Raw genomic sequence first — 17,591 nt, 5'->3', positions numbered from 1 at the left:
TGCTGATGACGAACTTATTTTAAGCCTCAGAGTTCACTTTGCCATCTACTACAGAGAGAACAAAGAGTTTAAAGCTTTTCTTCTGATCTCAAAAGCTGCCTGTAGATTTATGTCTTCAGTCCAACCAGAGGAGAGAAAAATCTGAGCATATTTATCCACGTTTATTCTTAGGGTCAAAATAAGGAAAAACCTTTAAAGTATCTCATTTTAATATATTTTCAAAGTATGATTTTATATCTAAGGCTGCTCCTTTTGTGTACGATCTTACAACCTCATTTCACATGGAGTATGAGTGTGTATGTGTGTGTGTGTGTGTGTGTCTGAGTAGCCATGTTTTTTTGTATCTGTGTGAATGTCTGTATGCACGTGCACATGTGCCAGAGTAGTGGGGTCTGCGTCTGAGTAGCTCTGGACGGGGGGGTGGGAGAAAAAAAAAAAAAAAAAATAGGTCACCCCTTAAAACAAAAAGCTTGCAGTCAACATCGCAACCGTCTGCTGAATTTTCATTGGCGGGCTTGTCTCCATGGTAACAGGTTAACCTTGAGGCAGTAGTCACATGGGCGAGCGAGTCTTCTGCTGTCTTGGAGAATACAGCGTGCGTCGTATGACATCCGTGATCACAGTGTCACTCGCTCAGTGAGGAGCTATCACACACACACACACACACACACACACACACAAAAACAAAAGAGCCCAAAACAAATGTGTAGGAGCAGGAGATACTGTAGGTGTGAAGATGATACAACATCCACAGCTAATGTGATGTGTTAATCTCACTGTGTGGAGAATGAATGACTGAATAAATACATGAATGAGGCTGTCGGATTCATTGAAGCTACATGACAGTGAAAAGACACAGGATGTGAGAGACAGAGGAGATAATACTGAGCGCGAGGTCACAAACTGGCTGGAGAATCGTGTCAACACCAACCAGCGTCTGATAAAGGGGATCATGAGGCATGTTTGGAGTAAACAGTGCAAACACAAGAGGGAGGGAAAACTGGGAGGCTCGAGGTTTTTACTGCACAGTTTGTAACCCTGAAATGACATTGTTATCATTATCTTACATGTTTATAACCACACTGCACCAGGTCAGTCGGCAAAATCATGAAGCACAAGGACGTTTCCATTTCTGCAAGTCTGCCATTCATGACATCAAACCAATGTATTTCAACTTGTGCAACGGAGGTGATTCAGGTGAGTGTGTATGCATCCTTCTGTGCTGTAAAGACACAGATTTCTCAGAGGGTCACACTATAAATCACACAGTGAGAGGCTAAATGTGAGCTATACTGACCCCTTCAGGCTTTAAAGTGCATCAGAGAGGGAGCAAAGTGGCCTGTGTCTGAACCCTGAGAGTCAGAGGAGCACGGAAAATATTCTGAAGGGAGCATGTGACCGTCCATGACGTCCTCGCACCTTGATGATCAGTCCAGACATACGGCGGAACAAGCGGATGTCATTTTCCAGTGGAAGTCGAAAGAGGCAGTGAGAAACGAAAACTAAATCTGAATTTAATCTCCAAGATGAATGTTCATACCCTGAATTAAGATTTACTACCTACTCACTGGACTGTTTCACCTGTTATAAATGTGTAAACCTGCAAGATTTAGATTCTGTTGAAAATGACACTAATTTCTCTCTGTAATATTCTGTATGTTTAGCATAAAACTTTGGACAACTCTGCTACTACAGATCTGAGTTAAATACATTACAACAAAAAGTCTTTAGAGCAGCATAAAGTAAGAATGAATTTGTAGAAGAACATATTCATGAACAGGTTTCATAAAATCCAAACCTAGCACAGTTACAGGCCCAGTTTATGACCCTCAGGTATTAACATTACATTCAAGTCACACATCTGTGCATCTGATTTCTCAAAAAGTAAATATCTTAGAAAAACAATAAAGGTATTTTAACAACAGTTGCTGCTATTCTGAAGCTTTTTCTATAATCTCCTTTTCTAACTACTTGGATAAAAAATGTTCCATCTGATGCATGAAATAGACTTTTAACCCCTGTTGTTTACTAAGTGGAGCTCTATGAATCGCTAAATTAAAATGGGTTGAAACATCCAAACTAGTTCTTACGTGGAGATAAGCTGTTAGCCGTTAGCTTTAAAACATGAGCCGTTTAGATGAGTAAAAGTAATGTTGGACTAAATGAGCATCAGTTAGGTGTAATCCCATTTCAAACTGCATAAATAATGTTAATTCTAAAACACACATATATGTATGCACACAATAATAAAGCAAAATCATTAATCAATGACTGACATTAAAGTTTAACATATGATTTGGCCCCATAAAGCTTATTTTTTTTAGCCATGCTAGAATCATGGCTTCACAGATGTTTTTTTGTTAGTCAGTGGGTCGTTTTGTGGTTTAGTGACTTTTCCTTTCGTGCCACCATGAGGGTGACATTTTTGTTTTTTTAGTGAAACTAAATTGACTCCCTGAAGATGAACGTTATCAACTCTGGCGACCCCTTAATTTTTCATTTTGCATCGTCATTAGAGTCAATCATTTTTATTTCTAAACACGAATGACATTCCCAACAGCCTCAGCTGTAGCTTGTGTTTGAAACTAGCTCTCACTGACTAAGAACTGGATCTAAAACAACTGGTGCAATCCGGTGCAGGATAAAATCATTTAGTATGATAATATTGTTGTTGCATTATAGTACCTCAAAGGTAATGGCACTGTTTCACCCCTGTGACCCGATGAGTATGAAAATATCTATGACGAACTCTCAGTTGTAAATAGCACAAAATATCCCTCATGCATACAACTTAACAGAGACTCATCTGTTGTGTAAGAGTACAAAACTGCATGTACAGAACACAAAACGTGAATATAACAGATTTTTTTTTTTTTTTTGCTTGTCTATGCAGGATAACAGAGGTTTTCAAGTAGTGCATATTGCATTTTCTTTCAAAGAGGCTCACAGATGTTTTGTGTCAGTGTGACGGCTGCTCCGAGTCCTCATCATCACTCCACCCATCAGATCCATCGGTCCCAAAGTATCGGTCCCCAAAGTCCCCTGAAAACACACAACAATGGACTCAGAGCTACTGTGTATGAGTCAGAGTTAGGGGCTGAAGAAAATAATAAAATCACAACCAGAATACACCTCAATAGACATTAAAACATAAGGCTGCAAAGTTTGGAAGTGACGGTTTTCTAAAATTTGACTTTTGTGATTGATTCACAAACAGAATAATTAATTGGTTTAACATACTACACTAATATTCATCTAAATGTTTGCAAGGACAGTTTAGAGACTGGTCTGTCTCTTATGTATATCGTGCAGTTTAGTTACAGTATCCGGAGGAATGTTCACTTCAAATCAAAAGTGATACAAGCATAAAATTAGAATCTGCTGAGACATGAAATGAAATCTGTCAGCTTGAAACCCAGGTGTTTATTATCTTTTATCTGCTGCAAAGACCATGGAGATTTTTATTTCCTACATAAAGCTAAACCCATGCACACTGAGGACAGCGGTGTGAGCTGCAAACGTCTTATGACTTTAAGTTATAGCACATCACCTTATTATTCACATTCTTCAGAGGTTGAGAGGCAAATAGGTTCTGCTTAGAACAAAATGTGTGACACATAACTTCTGATTTCACAGCACAGTTATAAAAAGAGTGAGTATGTGCAGTCTTACCGATACCAGGAATTACATGTAAAGCATCGTCCAGACTCTTGTCCACAGCGCTGGTGATGATTTTGACCTTTGGGAAGGCGTAGGCCACAGAGTGCACCCCGAGCTCCGCCATCAACAGCGACACCAACACGATCTTATCCTCCTGCACTTCGTGATCCTGCTCGGCCACACACACATCAACAGCTGTCAATACCTGCTTTATCGCTACCAGGAGGATAATTAGCAAGTGGAAAGCAAAGGGAAGAAACGATTTGACATTTTGCCTTTGCAGAAGAAGTGCTACTCAAACCTCACCAGGACAGAGAAAAAACATGACTGATGAGGAGGAGAGGGGTCCTACTGTTGTCTTACTGAGGAACAATGATGTTAATCTCCACCCACCAATAGGACTCGCACTGCCATCATGGCAGCGGCGCCGGTGGAGACCGTGCTGTCCATTAGGATGACATGATCTTCACTGATGTCTTTGGGCAGACGCAGGTAATGCAGCTGGCAAGGCCAGAGAGGAGGAGACAGGTTACCATGGTTACAAAGGCAGGAAGGGTAGTTACCACGGAGACACATATCATGTGGAAGAATTAAAAAAAAAACAACTAGAAAACAATCAAAAATCTTTTCATCTTTTGCCTGATGTGATTTGATTTGATGGGATTCTCAGACACTATCCAACATTGTTGGATAGTGTCGTAAAATGTTGTAGTGTGTTGTAGTGTAGTGCGTAAAGTGTTGTAAAATAAACATCTTGAGGACAGTTATGAGGATGATTGTTACTAAGTGACCCATTTAATCTACCTCTGGTTCGCCCGAGTCAAGGTTGGTCTGGATGAGGATCTTGCCGATGCGGACGTCCTTGCACACAGCCCTGAGGGCGGGCTCCATGGTCTCTCCTGCCCGCAGGATGGACACACCGGTGATCTGTGGAGACGATGCGGCAGAGCAAGTGTGATGACAGAAACACTACGAGGACACACTCGACTGGAAGTTAACGAGACCTTGTAAAACACGAACACCACTCACCCCTCTGCCGTTGTGACTACGGCCCTCGTACTCATGGCCCTGTGGAGTCTGAACTACACACGGCTGTTTGAGGGTACAGAAGACGTATCATTTTATTAACACAGACACAAAAAAGTGTAAATACATCTGTGTATCTGTACATGTTTTTATATGATTATACAGAACAGACATTTCTGTATCATATACACAACATAGCTGCTGTATTACTGCAACAAAGTTCACCACAAAAGATGGAAGCTTGTTTGCTTTAGCACATTCGCTACTAAGAACTTTTTATATGACACTTTCCAGGCAGCCAGTGGTTTTGATTGATGTCAGTATGGTGTAAAAACCTACTCGCAGAGAACATTGCTTGAGACGCCACAGGTTCTCCATCACAGCGAGCGATCAGTCACCTTTATTTTTTGTCAGGTGTGGATGGTGGCATCCTGGAAGAGACTGCTCCCATCAGGACGTTTCATCATAGGATGATCACTCAGAACTACTTTGATTTGATTTGCAGTGACCCTTCCCTCTAAGGGGACAAGCGGACCCAAACCATGCCAGCGAAAGCCCCCCCCCCTTCCCCACAGTACATCAGGGCCACAGAATCCCCTCATTGTAGGGGTCGAGCCTATACTGTTCTCGCCACATGTGCGCTCGCCCACTTGTGGAGAATATGTGGAAGGATGACTCATCTGATCACTTTTTTCCACATTTCTGTAGACCAGCGCAGATGGTTTTTACACCACTGATCTCTCACATGCATTTATCTTTGTAATGAGGGATTTATGCACAGAAACCCGACTATAAAATCCCTCTCTGTGTAACTGTCAACAGACTGACACAGTCTGATCATGCCCTGCTTTGACATTCTCAGTCACCTGAGGAAGAGACGCTCGTCATCAAATGTCCGACCCCAATTACTGACCTCTTTCGCATAGATCTAAATGCAGGCGTCACTTTAGTCACTGTTATTGAAACAGTAGTCAGCTGAACAGTCATTGAGACTGAAACAATAAACCAGATCTTTCCCTCTCGCCATTTTGATACAAAATCAGAATAAGATGGGCCTGCTCAGCATTTACATACCACACAGCATGATGGGATGTTAAGTGTTTTGTTGTACCATGCAGTGCACATGTGTGGAAACATTTGCATTTGTTATGTTCCTCCACTAATTTATTCAAGTTTTTGCTTTAATTTTTCCCACTGGCGCTTGAATCCACCAATAATTACATTTGAAAATAGCGTGATTATCTCAAGCAAGCAGCATGTCTCTATAAGCTGATTTTTAAAACTATACTGGCAGAAACTACAAGTGATGGCTGCCTGGGAGGTTGTTAATTCCACAAAGTTATTCTTGGCATGTAAATAGATAATGTAAAGATGATTTGTATGTAATGGTGCCTGCTGTGGTCCTTTAAACCTGCAATAGCTGAAGCTTTGGCCACTTGGGGCAGTGAAAACAGGCTGTGAACACATATCATCACCTTTTAAGTTGCAGCAAACAGTTGCTTTTTTACACATCCAGCAATTGTGGAGCAACATTATCATTCAATTTTAGCTTTGTTTTTGGTCTCAGCTGTGTCCTGAGGGAAATATCTGGTTCGTTATCTGCTAAAATTTACACTTTCTTAACTAGCTAGATGCTAACTTTGTCTCTCTGCTGTTTGGTGCTGAGCAGGAAGTGTGCAGTTGATGTATCAGAGCTTTTTCATTAAACCAAAACAGTAAAGTTATGAGCCTAAAAACCAAAACGATGACCTGAAGGAAGCTTTAAACCTCTGCAGAGCTGCAGGAAACAGCAGAGGCGGGTGATAATTATGTGTGGCTTCATCTCTACGAACAAACCATTTCACATCAGTACTCCTGTGACCGACGTGTGGCTGCTTTAACCCTTTTAAAACCACGGGGATCACCGGTGACACCACGGTGCATGTGTATTTCCAATTACCGTAGCTAGTTTGAATTAGATTTTTGCAATCTCAGAAATGTTCAATCTGCACTTTTCAAGAATTTATAAAAAGAAAGTTGAAGAAAATTCAATTCCGTTTTTGTCCTTTTCTTCTTATAACACACAGTTTTAGGTATTGAATTACATAAGAATGGTAAATACTTGACAGATTTTGAAAGTTCAACTTCTCCTGGAAAAAGGGTGTAAATTATTTACACATAGGGCATTTTTTGACACAATTATTGACAAAAATAGACAAAAAAGACCAGGCGTTTTAATAAATATATCTATTATTATGGTGCTAAAAGGGTTAATGTTCACTGAAGTACCTGAGAGGGTAGAAACGTGAGCGCATGTTCTATGAGAAGCCGCATTAATCTCTTCGAGTAGAAGATAAACTCGTCTCGACTGGTGTCTTTGTTCCTGCGGTAGAGCAAAATGAAATGTTTTAAAATTCATATTGTATCCACTGTCGCCAGGACACAAAGCTGCGCACGAGCACAGGTCAGTACCTGATGATGGTGTGCAGGCCTCTGACCTGCGGCGTGCTCTCCAACACACTGAGCGTCTGGGGCAGAGGCTGAGTCTGCTGAGCGGAGGCCAGGAGAGCCCTGAGACCAAGGAGAGGTTGTTCAGATCAAAAGGTTTTACTCTGTTATTCTGCTGCGCTGGCGGAGAAATGAAGCAGTCTGACTTTAGACCTAAGACGGCAGAGAGTTACCAGCTAAGACTAATTCACTAAACGCAGAAAGACGGAGCAGAGAGACTGTGAAGGTTCAGAGTACAAACCACTGATCTCTAGTGACAATAAGTGAACCAAAGCCACAGAAGGATAAATATGTATCTGCATACCTGACACTGAGCTCTCGCTGCATGAAGAGAGGGTAAGAGAAAGACAATGAAACGGTCAGAAGTAAAAAGGGATTTCAAATGATGGAGGCTGGTGATATTCTATATTTTTGTTATTGTTAACAAATCCTGTGAACATACCAAGTCTTTCCAATTTCCCCGGCCTGTTTGTTAATTGCTGCTGAAGATAAATAGTTTTATTTTTAAAAAAGGCTAAATAACAGCTGCGTACTATAATCTTTACCAATCGTCACTCAAACGGGAGGAAACGCTGCATTTGTTGGGGACTATTTTCAGCTGTGGATTTTTACACCAGCAGGATGTGGATCAAAATAAACTAGAGAGTGTGTGTTCATGATAATCAAGGAACATGTCACCCGGTCCACCAGTGCTGCTGGTTCCATATTGGATCTGGTTTCCTTTTGGTAAACTGCCTGGATTTGTGAAGTGCAATCAAAAGGAAACAATCAAATGCAATATTTGCAGGTGGGTACTCGTAACAACGGGGGGAACAACAGCCTTGCATAAATGTTTATCCACCGTCTGACATGTTAAAGTAAGAACTTTCTGACAACTTGATAAGGACGAGTTCTCTGCCCTGGAAGGTGTTGACGGTGTTACACCATAATCTGTGACCACAGATGAGGTTGCATACATGTACATGTTTATCATACATGCAGAAAAATCAGCAATTTCTTTGACTGATATTTGATGAAAGATATGTTGTTTATACTTGAACGTCAACGGCTTCTGCAGGTGGATCAAAAGCCTCTTTGCTATTTTCCTTTTGCTATTTTCCAGCAAAAGGAAAAATGAGTCAGAGGAGGGTTAATGAATGTCACAGAGCAGTGACAAATTATACGGGGTGAAAGCCCTGCAGCCTTTCATCACAGCAGAATCTCTGTGGTTTAAGTTTGAACAGCGTGATATAAAGAGAGTACACAGAGATTCAATAATGGATTTGAAAGGATTTCAGTTCAGCAGGGATTCGGAACTGGATTCATATTTCATACAATGCTGCTGAATCCATTTCCCAGTGATGTGTTTTTAGTAGTTTCTGGATAATGGATCTGCTGCACAGAGTTTTTATGATGAATATAGAATATCAACAGACTTTGTATCCTGTAATTCATGAGCAATAAAAGTTTGAAATTCTGTGACTGCGAAGCTCTGATTTCATTTTAGTTTGAAGCAGGTTATTGTACAGTTTCACTTTATGACTCTATGTTACAGCTTTTGGACACACGGTGGCGCCACCCTCTGCTCCACAGTCAGTGTTTTGCCCACTCACCTCCTCCAGTTGGCTGTGAACATGCTGGACTATAAGATCGATGGCCACCATATTGCCTCCACCTTGGAGAGAAAAACAATAAAGAGACATTTGGCAATGTTGCTGGTATGTTCTTTGAAAGAAAGTGATAAAAATGCCAAGTGAGGAAGTCTGGCTCTCCCACCTCTTGGCACAACGATATCAGCCAGCCTCATGGTTGGCTCAATGTACTGCTCAAATGCTGGCTTCACAAACTTGTTGTACTGCTTGATGACGCCTTCAATGTCTCGTCCACGCTCTGTGATGTCCCTGCGGAGCCGGCGGACCAGCCGAATGTCTGAGTCTGTGTCCACAAAGATTTTCATATCCAGGAGCTGCAGGTGGGAAGAGCAAACACCCCTGAACGGTTCAATAACATTCACTTCAACAAAGCAGCTGCTCAAACATACCTGGTGGTGATTACTTCACTCAAGAATTCTTCAAAAAGAAAAAAGAAAAGACTTATTGCCTTACCTGAAGAAGCTCTTTGTCTGCAAAAGACATAATTCCTTCAAATATGATTACGCTGGCACCGTACACATTTTTCTGCATAAAGGAGAGAAAAGGGAAAAAAAACAACAGTCTTCAAAGCAGAACTCGACTTCACTTTAGTTTTTATAAGATTAAAGCTGCAGAATGTCACTTTGAGAAATGTATTTACTAGAAAAAAAACATGTTTACAGAGAAAACTGAAAGCAGCTATGTCATTCTGCTCTTCTACTTTCTTGTGCACATTTAAAGGGACTGTTTGTTTTCTCTGCCGCCGACCATGGTTTCTTGCCGGGAGCGCCTGGCGGTGGATGCCGCTTGACAGGAGCTTCAGCCAATGTTGCATTTACAAGATAAGAGGTTATGACACACCCTCTGAGCAGCGCTACGTCGTCAGGGTAGATTGGAGGCTACAGTGAGTCGCTATCAGAAAGTGATGAGACGGGCCGGGGCTAGCTGGTTAGCATGCTAACTTCAGTAGAAGAGAAGATGTGATAAAGAGCGTTGCTTTCCGCCTCTGGAGACAGCTCTTGGTGAGTAAAGGAATGAAGTTTGATGCTGAACTCGCAACATCTCTTCTAGACTGGTAAGTAAACAGCTTTTAATGTTAACGTTAGCTATGCAGCAATAGTAAAAACTTACAAATAGCTCCTTGAACAGTAAAAATCATCCCTGAGGACCTTTCTGTTAAAACCAGGCTACTTTTCTGTGACAAAACAACAAAAACTCACCCAGTCTTTCTGTCGTCCGTGCGTGGTGAAATCATACACTGGGATCTTCACACTCTTGCCTTGCTTCAGTTTCCTGAGGGTGGTAACCAGCAGCTCAAAGTCAAATGCCCCAGGATGATCGAAGTTGTAGTCGTTACTTGCTGCCAGGGCCTGTTCCTCAGGAGATAAAACCTGTAAAACACAGCAGAGTACCATTCAGATTCACAGGAAGTTGCTGATAAGGCACGTTTGAAGATGTTCAGTTTACAAAGATGTAAAACAGAAAAAGGCAGAAATTCTCATTATTTCAGAGGATGACAGGGATTTTTTTTCATTTGTGCTTGAAAAATGACTTCAACTATCATCCAGTCATCAGAATTATCAAAATAGATGTTTAGTTTCGTTATAGTTGTCTTCACATGTTAATTCATTTTCATTTGTGGATTTACTGTGGTATTTGCATGCATGTTGAAACTGTTTAGTAATTGCAGAGCACAGTTGTGTTCTTACTGGGAAACAGGAGCAGATAAATGGGGAAACCTACAGCTACAGTATTGGAATTAAATTAGCCTTAGTGTAATTTATTTTAACATGATGACATGTTTATAAAAATGTACTTTCAGAAATTACATTGTAAAAAGTTTTAAAATGCAAATTATTAGTATTAATATGGTGTAAAATATGAAGGCTGCACCTTTACAGCTATAGATATAAAATTGTCATATTCATGTTTTAAAATGATCATTAAACCGGCAATAACTACTTTTTTTTGTCCACTTGGAGGCAGCAGAAACAATTGGTGAACACAACATTAACACTTGTTAGAAAACAGTTGCTTATTTACACATCTAGCAGTTAAAGAGCAACATTATCTTTCATCTATAGTCGTGTTTCTGGCCAATATTCACTCCACTTTTTGCTCTTCTCTACTTCAGCAATATTCACTCTACTGTTTTTGGTCTTCATCTACTCCTGACAGAAATATCTGGCCCTAAGTGAAAGTGTCATGTGTAGTTTGTCTCCTTTTGATGGCATACTTGGCAAAAAATGTTATTCTATTATTCAAAAAAATATTTACATTTTCAAGAATTTGTTTCTAGGTCCCTCCTGGATACATATTTGTTACCCACTTATGCCTTTCTGGAGGTGCACACTGCACGAAGTACATCCTGCATGCACCAAATATTCACATTTGCAGGCTGTAATCAAAAGTATTGCCACAGCTGGTTATCAACTCAATCCTGTGACAGGAGTGAAATGATTGCTTTGAGGTTCTATCATCAATTTAAATGAACAAATCATTAAACCCAAAGATGATCATATATCCTACAGTGAAACCTCAGATAAATGGCAAGAACCAAATAAATAGAGAAGACCGAACAGACTAAAATGCATGACTCTCACCTTGTAGAAAGAATCCATAGACAACAGCACAACCCACGGCACATCCAGAGCCTCAATGATCTTATTGGCTACGGTGGTCTTCCCTGAGGCGCTGCCCCCACACAACCCTGCAGATCCACACACAGAGCCACACATTTCAAAGGCCCATTATGTGTGTTTTTCAGAGTGTGTCTAATGTTGTCTGGCAGTATGCATGTGCAATCGCAGCAAAGTATTTATGGGTATAATAACACAGAGTGGGACACAAGGACAGACTCTGCAGCTGAAAGCTACAACTCTGCATGAAGGCAGTGAAAGAAGAAGAGTAAAAACATCATCAGCGACTGTCATACCGATGACAAAGGCCTCTTTTGACTGAGCCCCGTGCTCGTCATACCAGGGAGGTCGGCCAGCGGTGTAGATGGTGCGCGTGCCTGTGCGGAGCAGAGGAGGCTCGGTTTTACTCAGCAAGGTAGTGCTCTTCCTGCGAGGGGCCCCGGAGGGGGGCAGCAGCCGGTCCAACGAGTCCTCCCCACTCCCACTGCAAAACAGCAAATAGCAGGACAGGTTACAGCCTGAACACACAGCGGAGTCTCACACTGGGCTCCTCAGTGCAGACAAAGTGTATAAAAACTGAAACTAAAACTGAAACGATAAGGTGATTAAACTATGAGTGGCTTGACAGAAAAATAAAAGGCATCTGTCAACTATTGTTTAATCATAAAAGTAATTTTGAAGCAAATGACAAAAATCAACATCTAGATTAAAGTTGCAAAAGCTATTAAGTCTTTGTCATATCTGATATATCATATAGAACCTGTTTGACAGGGGCCACAAAATCATGTAAGAAAAAAAACACACAAGAATAAAACATATATGATTGTTATATTTTGTATGTGTGTATAGATGATAGAGAGATTTATGCAATAAAAGAAGTGAATTTAATAAAAGAGAAGAGGCATATTTCAGTCTGACAGAGTTACTTTTCCAAGATGAACAGCACTGCAGTAAACAACTACACAAACTATCAAGATGCAACTTCAACTTCAAGCCTGTTGTGCAACAGGGAAGCATTTTTGCCCAGTTACACAAACACAGTGTTGTGTGTATTATGTAAGACTGTTGAGCAGTGGGCTGCTAAACCTGCTCTGAAGTCTAACCCAGCTGCTGGGGAATAAATCCAACTTTTTTGATGGTTGTGTTACTGGTTTGTAAATGCAGTACTTTACTGTACAAATTTTAAGTACTTTACTTGAGTAATTCTGTTTTACTTCAATTACTACATTTATCTGACAGCTGCAGTTACTAATTAAGATTTTACATTAAAAACATAGGAAAAACTGTATGACAGGGTCACCAACAACTTCCGTGCTCCTTGGCATTGATTCTACAAGTCTCTGAACTCCACTAAAGTGATGGAAAACCATTTTTCCAGAGGATATTCCCTCATTTGGTGCTTTGATGATGGTGGTGGAGAGTGCTGTCTAACATGTCTAAAATTTGAGGTTTGAGATCTGATGACTGTGAAGGCCACATCAAGTTATTCTCAAAAGATAAAATATGATCACTCAGAGCAACTTTGTATTGATCTGCAGCGACCCCTCCCTCTATGAGGACCAACGGGGCCACGCTGTGCCAGAAAAATGCCCTCCACAGCCCAAACAGAGCCACAGATTCCCCTCACTGTCAGGGGAAAGTATTCAGGCCTGTACTGCTCTCTTGGTGTACGCCACACAGGATGACTCATCTGACTGTGATCACTTCTTTCCACATCTCTGTGGACCAGTGCTGATGGTTTTTGCACCACTGAACTCTCACATGTGCATTCATCACTGTAATGAGGCGTTTGTGCGCAGCAACCCTAATACAATATCCCTCTCAGTCTGATCATGGCATTGACCTGCTCGGTCACCTGAGGAACAGTCGCTCTGCTGGTTTCCTCACATATCACACTAACGCACGAGCGTCACAGTCGTCAAATATGCACCATCGACCACCGTGTCCAAACCTACTTGCTGATGTTTTCCCATGGACACTAAATGCAGATGCCACTTTAGTCACAGCTCCTATTAAAACTCTGGTCAGTTGACTCCACGTTGTTTGTGTTATTATTTAATATGGGGCACTGAGGTTTAAACATGATTTTTTGATGAGGTACATGTGTGAATGAAGCACCCAGAAACTTAATCCTCCTTCATCAACAACTGTTATGCTGCACAACAAACAATCATAAATATACACTATATAATATCGTCTGATCTACAACTGTTTCTTATTCTGATGATGGCTTATAGCTAAAAAGCGCTGTGTACTGCCCCATATTAAACAATAAGAGTATTTAGCTGTGAGTGTCGGCTTTTTCTTTATCTCGTTGAGTCAGCCCCGACCGTGCACACAGTACAGCGCTCAGGATTTGGAGCCGTGCACGCTGCCACTGTTTCCTACAGCCAGTCGAGCGGTCTGACCCAACCATGAACCTTCTTTCACTGTCACCAACATCTTTTCCTCTTGGCATCTAAATACAAAATCACAATTAACCAGGCCTGGACAGCATTTTTAAACCTGCCACAGAGCATGATGGGATGTTCATTGTACCATGCAGTGCACTCCTTTGTGGAAGCATCTGCATTTGTTATGTTTGTTTATTCAGGTTATTCCATTAATTTGTCACCTGTGTGTATGTACATATATACACACATGTAGCATATTGCGTCATTAGATAACTAAATACACCCACAGTGACTATTTCTTTGCATTGACTACTTTTACTTAAAGTGCATTTTGCTGATAATACTTTTACAATGGAAGATTTTCACTGAATTTATTTTACTTGTATTTAAGTATCTTTACTTTTAAATAAAAGTATTGATACTTTTACTGAAGTAAACAATCTGAATACTTCTTACTGCCTGCACCGTGTTAATGCTGCTGTGTGATTTTTCCGACCTGTACATCACAGCTTAGATCACTGTGATTAAGATTAGGCTGTTACACCACTGTTTACTATAGAACATATTAAAGTCAGCTTAGCTTTTGCGTCCCACTCTCTGAGAACACATTTAGTGACTCCTGCGTTCCCACTGGCAGCAATTGCAAATTAAATTAGTAACGCTGCTTCTTTCGCACATGATACAAAACTACATACATGCACACACACAAAAAAAAACGGGACAAACCGTAAATGGAGAAGAGGACTAATGACTGTTTTGCATATCCAGCTGAAGCAGTTTCAAGTGCTTGTTCAGTAATGATACACTGCAGGCAACCCTCTGAGACTGAGCACAAACAAAACACACCGAAATCCCTGCAAACTAACCTAGATCCTGCACTTCCTCTGACCTCTCAGCCAACCCTGTTTAGAGACTATTTATGGCTCACACACACACACACACACACATCTGCGGTGTGTATGAAAAGCTTTGTGATGGGAACAGTGGCATCCCGCCTGCACTGAGAGAGAGCAACAGCACACACAGTCAGATCTTACCTGCGGTCAGACCTCAAGGACCAACAGCCAGAGATCCTGGCTCCTGCACAGTCCAGCAGAGTCATGTCTGCCTCAGACGACAACCTTCTGCCCTCCAGCTGGACTGTCACCGTGGCAACCTCACCAAAACAACAGCCCTCAACGTAGTGACCAAAGTCGTAAACGTGTGTGTAAATTACAGCTCTGTTTCTGCTTCTACTCCATCTGTATCCGTGGAGCCCAAACAGTCAAAACAAATCTGACCTCCTCTCGTCTCTCCATGCTACTGTCCATGTGTTGTCCTCTCTCCCCGTCCCCCTTGTTCTGTGTGTGTGTGTGTGTGTGTGTGTGTGTGTGTGTGTGTGTGTGTGTGTGTGTGTGTGTGTGTGTGTGTGTGTGTGTGCGTGCGGGACACTAAGAGGATCACTGTAACACTGACGGCAAAGAGCTGCTTGGCTGGTATTAATAGATGCTCCTGTAAGTGAGGACGGGACGGATGTCTTCTGCTGATCCTTCCTCTCAGTTCACTGAACCTGATCCACAGAGACCCACAAAAACACTACATCACCACACAGACAAACACACTGTAATGTTGGCCTAAATTCATGTCCTGACAGGGAGCACACCTGGGAAAATGGTGAAAAATGACCATCAAAGATAAAGTCTAGCTGGAATCACATCATGTCGAGCATTGTTGCTTGAAAAAATGACTATTGATCCTTTATCAAAATAGTGCAGGATTCTTTTTCTGTATATGGACTAATCAATTAATCTACTTGTCACTTCAGACTTAATAGGCTGTGTCTGCTCCTGGTCTCAGGACACTGTATTTTCTTATCTTGTTTGAGCTGAGTGAACGTGCATCTCTAAACATTGATGGTTGTGCAATTCTTTTCCTCTAGTCAATTTCATTTTTATAGGCACACTTGCCTCAAATGTCTTCAACATACAACACCCTCTATCCTTAGACTCTTGGTCTGGATAAAGAAAAATATAGCAGTGCATCTTTATAATAATCCATTATAAGCAAAGGCTCAGTATTCATAACTTTACCCAAGTAGAATTAAGTATTAGCAGCAAAGTTTACATGATTTGAGTATCAAAAAGTAAAATTACTCATTGTGTGAAACGGCACGACTCAGTATGTTATTGTATGATTATTATGTATATGTTACTGGATTATTATTAGTAGCACATTCATGTGTAAACTGAATTTTAATGTTGTAGTTGGTGGAGCTAATTCTGACGAATTAATGATGTGGTGTCTGGACGTTTTTATCTGGAGCTGAAACAATCAACAAAAGTTTGTTTTTTTTTTTAAGAAAAATTTGCTTCCCAAATGAGATGATTTTCTGCTTTTCTCTGTCATTCTATTATAAACTGAATAACTCTGGATGTAAGACTTTTGGTCGGACAAAGTGAGACATGTGCAGACGTCACTCAGACATCAGGTCCTGTTCTTAAGTACAGTTTTGAAGCACTTGTACTACAGAAAATATCAACTATATTTATTTGACAGCTAGTTACTTGGCAGATTAAGATGTTACAAACACAACCTGTGATCATTATATGATGCATTATCATAGATTTAAGCAGCAAACAGTAAATAAATGAGTTAAAAGCAGCTCCACCTCGACAAACTGCAACATTAAAGTACTGCTTACACAACAATGCATCAATAATGATCTGATAACATAAGAATCTTGATTATTAACATTGATAACATTGGTCATTCAGTTGCATGAAAAGTACTTTTTATTTTGATACTTTAAGTACATTTAGTTGCGAATACTATGTACCTTTACTATAACATTTTGAATTTAGGACATTTAGCCTACTTGTAATGGAGTATTTCTACAGGCCCAGTGTAGTATAAATGATCTGAATTCTTCTTCCACCACTGTGAAGGTCTGGGAAGGTGAAAACCCCAATTTTTTTTTTTTTTTACAGTTTTTAAATTCTTTCAAAGCGAAAGGTCCTTTAATATAGTTTAAGGTTATTCTACAAATAAAGATCAGAAAAACCTGCAGAAGCACAGGCCGTATAAAAGTGACACAGTCCCCTAAAAACCCTCATGGTCTCTGGACACAACAATGACTACCTCAGACTAAAAACTAAAAATACTTGAAGGATTATTTTCTAGATATTTCAGGGATATTCTAGTGGTTTCTCATTAGAGGCTGTGACGCACAAGCTCACCTCCTTATGGAGAGCTTCGTGTTTTCACGCATTTTATGAGTCTACATCCTCCATCCTGTCGCTGCACCGTGTATTTGATAGAAACATAGGAACTGGAGGGGTTTCCACTGAACAGTATTAACATTAGAGACGAAACACGTCAGATATATTTGCTCTGGTTAGAGGAGGAGGAGGGGGAGTCAGTGTGGTTAGCGGTACAGTGCAGGATCAACACGCTGCTGCAGACTAAATAAATAAAAAGATCTAAAAAAAATTTAAATCGCACGTATTATTTCAGTTCTTTGAATTAAACGCTGATAAAAAAAATCTCAGTTTCATCTACCTGTCCGAGCGGGACGACATTATTTTCCCGCACTCCATCTCCATGGGGATCTTGCGACCTCGGAGCCGGCATCGGCTGGTTAAAGCCATGGATGGACTGCTTCTCAACCGTGCTGGGGGATTATGGGTAATGCAGTTTATCATGACGTGCTTGCACACAGCTGCTCTTTTCAAAGGTAATGCACACATTTTTGACCTTTACCCCGGCGTTTGTAAAAAAAATAAAAATGAAAAATAAAA

At 40.8% G+C, this 17,591-nt stretch overlaps 1 protein-coding gene across 6 annotated transcripts; it reads right to left on the bottom strand.

The window, feature by feature from the left end:
• Window positions 1-140: 140 nt before the first annotated feature.
• uckl1a (uridine-cytidine kinase 1-like 1a) lies at window positions 141-17,540 on the bottom strand. 6 transcript variants are annotated; one of them, XR_011690903.1, is made up of 16 exons: window positions 17,353-17,540; window positions 11,719-11,906; window positions 11,387-11,493; window positions 10,004-10,174; window positions 9,258-9,329; window positions 8,929-9,118; window positions 8,766-8,827; window positions 7,478-7,494; window positions 7,138-7,236; window positions 6,955-7,048; window positions 4,690-4,752; window positions 4,465-4,587; window positions 4,054-4,161; window positions 3,673-3,829; window positions 2,686-3,042; window positions 141-2,455 (listed from the first exon to the last, which is right to left on the bottom strand). XR_011690903.1 is itself a non-coding variant. In XM_071477062.1 (16 exons), exons 4-16 carry the CDS (start codon window positions 11,402-11,404, stop codon window positions 2,960-2,962), a joined length of 1,257 nt encoding a protein of 418 aa, XP_071333163.1. In that variant the 5' UTR covers window positions 11,405-11,493; window positions 11,719-11,906; window positions 15,271-15,364; window positions 17,353-17,454; the 3' UTR covers window positions 141-2,959. The 6 variants fall into 6 exon arrangements, 4 of the variants coding, with proteins under 4 accessions (XP_071333163.1, XP_071333161.1, XP_071333164.1 ...); XM_071477062.1 differs by adding an exon at window positions 15,271-15,364 and having other exon boundaries at window positions 141-3,042; window positions 17,353-17,454; XM_071477060.1 differs by having other exon boundaries at window positions 141-3,042.
• Between the last annotated feature and the right edge of the window lie 51 nt (window positions 17,541-17,591).

This window comes from Trachinotus anak, unplaced genomic scaffold, assembly GCF_046630095.1.
Source record: "Trachinotus anak isolate AG129_WGS33_773 ecotype Australia unplaced genomic scaffold, CSIRO_AGI_Tana_v1 ptg000004l, whole genome shotgun sequence".
NCBI classification, from domain to species: domain Eukaryota; kingdom Metazoa; phylum Chordata; class Actinopteri; order Carangiformes; family Carangidae; genus Trachinotus; species Trachinotus anak.
The sequence above is the reverse complement of the archived record's forward strand: the minus strand, read 5'-3'. Positions and strand labels throughout refer to the sequence as shown.

Coding starts and splice junctions, on each gene's coding strand:
- uckl1a (XM_071477060.1), bottom strand. CDS start 17,540: ATGTGTGCATTACCTTTGAAAAGAGCAGCTGTGTGCAAGCACGTCATG. Junction 11,907..17,352: donor ATGTCGTCCCGCTCGGACAG/GTAGATGAAACT, acceptor GCTGTTTTGCAG/TGGGAGTGGGGAGGACTCGT. Junction 4,753..6,954: donor TCACGTTTCTACCCTCTCAG/GTACTTCAGTGA, acceptor ACCCTCAAACAG/CCGTGTGTAGTTCAGACTCC.